At 40.1% G+C, this 3,982-nt stretch overlaps 1 protein-coding gene across 1 annotated transcript in view; it reads right to left on the bottom strand.

The window, feature by feature from the left end:
* Positions 1-426: 426 nt before the first annotated feature.
* The window catches only part of LOC122265435 (uncharacterized), a 12,024-nt gene continuing 8,468 nt past the window's right edge, over positions 427-3,982 (bottom strand). The window contains exon 3 of the mRNA XM_086542206.1: positions 427-1,167. Coding sequence (XP_086398332.1) covers positions 568-1,167 — 600 coding nt within the window. The 3' untranslated portion in view covers positions 427-567. The remainder of the gene's footprint in view (positions 1,168-3,982) is intronic.

Below are 3,982 nucleotides of genomic sequence, written 5' to 3'. Positions count from 1 at the left end.
TTAATTTCTTTCTCTCTGTTCCACTATGTATTCTTCTGTTTGTCTATTCATCATCTTTTATTACGACTTTCTGAAAATCCACCACAGAAGCAGAACTACAAAACAAAACTTTTCCAGAATCGTTTTCAAGTTTTTTTGTTTTTTTTTTGTATTTTTTTTTTCAAACACACTCAGAACACTCAGAACAGAGATAGATCGTTGTGCTTGACAGTCACCGCTTCTTAAAACACAAATTTGATTTTCTAAAAGGAATAAAAAGTAAGAAAAGAAAACTCACGCGTTCTTCCATATTTTCTTTTCTTTCCCAAACTGTTTTGTCCATGAAATTTTGGGACTTGAATGCTATGACTCTCTTGGATAAACCTTTTTATACTCATGGTTATACGTATCTGGATGGAGCCTTTGCCTCGCGGCCAAAGCACCTCAGAGCAAAAGCAAAAAGCTCCTTTCGTTCTGTCGAGGAACGCACTGGCTTCCTCCTAAGATGCGATTTGCTTTTTTTTTTTTTCTTTGCTCCAACTTTCTCTGTTTCGCGCGTTTTCTTGTTCACACTGGGGGGCTTCCTTCTCAAGACGACGTGGGCGGTCTGCCGCCCATCCTGCTTACGACGCCCAGGCCGGCGCCCGGGCCGAGCGTGGGCGCCGCGTCACGCCCCTTCCCGCAGCCCGGGTAGCTGGCGGGGAAACTGGAGTTGAACCGCCTCCCTTGGGCGGTGTTGGGCGGCGCGGGCGGCGCAGGCAGGGGCAGTGTGGGCGGCACGTGCGGGTGCTCGGGCAGGAGGAGGTACGGGGGCGGCGTCGCCTCCAGCACCCGCACCACGCGCGACAGCACCACGCCCGGGCTGCCCAGCTCCAGCGGGTAGTAGCTCATGTGCGTACTGCGGGCGTGGGCGTTGTGAGCGTAGGGCTGGGGCGGCGGCTGAAAGGGCAGCGTGGAGGGCGCGGGCGCCGTCGGGGGCGGCGAGGGCCACAGCGGCGCCGTCGCCCTGGCCAGCTCCCTCTCGAACGCCGGGTTGAAGGGCGAGGCGTTGTTGGCGCCGAAGGAGCCCGAGGAGAGGGAGGCGGGCGGCGCCGGCGAGGGCGTGGGGGCGTAGGCGGGGCGGAGGGGCGTGGCCACGGCGTCGGGGTCCTCGGCGTCGGAGGCTCGCCTATCGTACGCCTCCACCTCCTGGAAAGGCAAGCGAGCGTTAAGGACACCAGCACTGGCATCGATGTTACCTTTGAGGTCAAGCGGTGGCATCGTCGCGCGAGCCTCGGTGCCGGCGCTACGGCTTGGCTGCACTCTGACGGAGCTCACCTAACCTAACCTAACCGATCACAGTTGTGCAGTGAAAAGGCAGAACGCATTAACTCCAAAAATGCGATTCTTATTAATTACTATCTGTGGAATCGTCCTTTAAAGTCCTTTAAAATTTTGATACAACCATCATGGTGCCTGAATGTCAATAAAGGTATGGTCAGTTTTGTATATCGATAACAATGATAGGAGTAAATATACATGCAGCCAAACATCGATTTTCTCAAAACATAGATTTTGGAGTTAATGCGTTCTGCCTTTTTGCTGCAGAGTTATCATCATCATCATAAGTGCCGCTATCTTTAATGTAACTAATATCATCCTTATCATCATAATCCTTTTCGTTATCATTATTCTTTATTATTATTTATTATTCTTATTCTTATTATCATCATAGTTAGCCGATAGTGAATACAATATAATTGTGTGCTAAATTTCGTCGTTTTATTTCTACTGTGCATTAGTGAAACATTTAAGGGAAAACATCAAAGAAACACACACACAAACACCCAAACGTACCCAGACTTTGACAAATCTTTGGGTACAAAAATCCTAATTACAATAATAACTTTGATTACATTGAATGCCAGAGTCAGGCATATGATAGCAACAAAAACATGACGAAAATGAACCATAAATAGTTGCAAACATGTCATTAACATGTCGTAATTACCCGAGTGACCAACATCAAATTTAATGAAAAAAGAAAGTCTTGAGTTATGATTAAAGATTATCATTTAATAAGAAGTCAGAAGGCGAGTTTAATTACTTGTGCTGGTGTGATGAATAAAACAACAACAAAAAACTGATCAACTTTATGAAATTAAAGAATAAAAAAAAAAAAAAAAAAGATTACTTCATGTAATGACAACATTAGGAGAAGTTGCATTATCCTGACAGTATACTGTTATTGCTAATAGTAGTACTTTAATGACTATGCGATTATTATTATCGTCATTATCATTATCATTATTATCATTATCATCATTACTATTACCATTATTATTATTATTATTATTATTATCATTATTATTATTATTATTATTAATATCATCATCATTATTATTACTATTATAACCACCATTATTATGATCATCATTACTATTATCATCATCATTATTATCATTACTATTATTATTACTATCATTACTCTCATTATTAACATCATCATCATTATTATTAAGAGTTATACACTATTATATATGATGATCATAATGATACTATTACCCATCATATTATTCCCATTCTATCAATTATTATTATCATCTACTTCCATTTTACCATCTATCATCTTTATTATTAATTTCATTGACTATTATCATTATGATAATAAGGACTAGTCTATTATTCATCATAATTACTACGGGCCGATAACTTGTTAATCACTATCATCATATTGTTATCATCAGGGGATCATCCAGGTGCATCCTTATTATTATTATAAGTATCAGCATCATTATAATAAGTATTATCATTAGTAATGTAATTAGTAGTATCATTATCAAGATCATAGTTATTATCATTATTATTAAGTTTATTAATAATGCTAATGATAATAACAGCGACAATGTTTATGATGATAGGGATTTCATTAGATATAATCATATCGTTGTTGCTATCATATTCATCGTTATCATCACTATCATCATAACTGTTATGATGATAGTGTTCTTATCGTTATGATCCCTGTATGGCGATCATGCATCGTTTATTCTGTCTAATTGTTTAGTGTGAAAGCAACGTCCATCCCGAACAGAAAAAGCAATATTGAAAGCAACAGCCACAGGTTGAACAGTGAAAATATTGATCATTTTGATGACGGGAAGGGCGGTGATAATGATGGGAATGGTAATGAACACAATGGCGATAATGATAATGAGGATAGGGGTAAGAACAACAATAAAAAAAACAATGGGGATTACGATAACAGCAATAACAATGACGTTATGGCGACCAAGATGATAATGACAATATCAAGAACGGTTATCATTGTGACGATTGGTAATGACACTAATAATAAAAGAATTAAGTTGGTAGTGATGGTAATGCAAAAAAATATAATGTTGGTAATAACTGCAATGATGATACCGCAGTAACAACAACAATGATAGTCCCCAGCTTGATAAAATTGATTATTTATAAAGCAGATATGCAAAAGAAACCTTAATACGCATGTCGCGTACACACACACACACACACACACACACACACACACACACACACACACACACACACACACACACACACACACACGCATGCATTCAAACACACGAACAGAGAGAAAGAAAGAAAGCACGAAAAAGCACCGTCTACTTCTTGATGGATTCAGTCTCGGCAGCCAAAAAACAAGCCATAAATCCACGCTCTAAAACTAGAGATGTGTGTGACTCTCCTGTTCATGTTATACGTACTCACACTGAATGCAAGATATATGACCTCAAGTGGCTCGGGCCGTTTGGCAAGAGCGATTCTGAGACCATAAACCTTTTTTTAAACTATCGATTGCAAAGGCAAGACATGCATAGCGCATAAATAAACACTGACAATAAGGACATTAAAACATACGCATCAGAATGCCCTACTCTCAATGCAGGGACTGTCTTTACACACTAATGATCAGTTCCGAATCAAATGTCATCGCTGGGAAAAAATCAGTCATACTGATCAAATAATGACATTGTCACTG

Source organism: Penaeus japonicus, unplaced genomic scaffold (assembly GCF_977035675.1).
Source record: "Penaeus japonicus unplaced genomic scaffold, GWHDUDI00000001_assembly GWHDUDI00000012, whole genome shotgun sequence".
NCBI classification, from domain to species: Eukaryota; Metazoa; Arthropoda; class Malacostraca; order Decapoda; family Penaeidae; genus Penaeus; species Penaeus japonicus.
The sequence above is the reverse complement of the archived record's forward strand: the minus strand, read 5'-3'. Positions and strand labels throughout refer to the sequence as shown.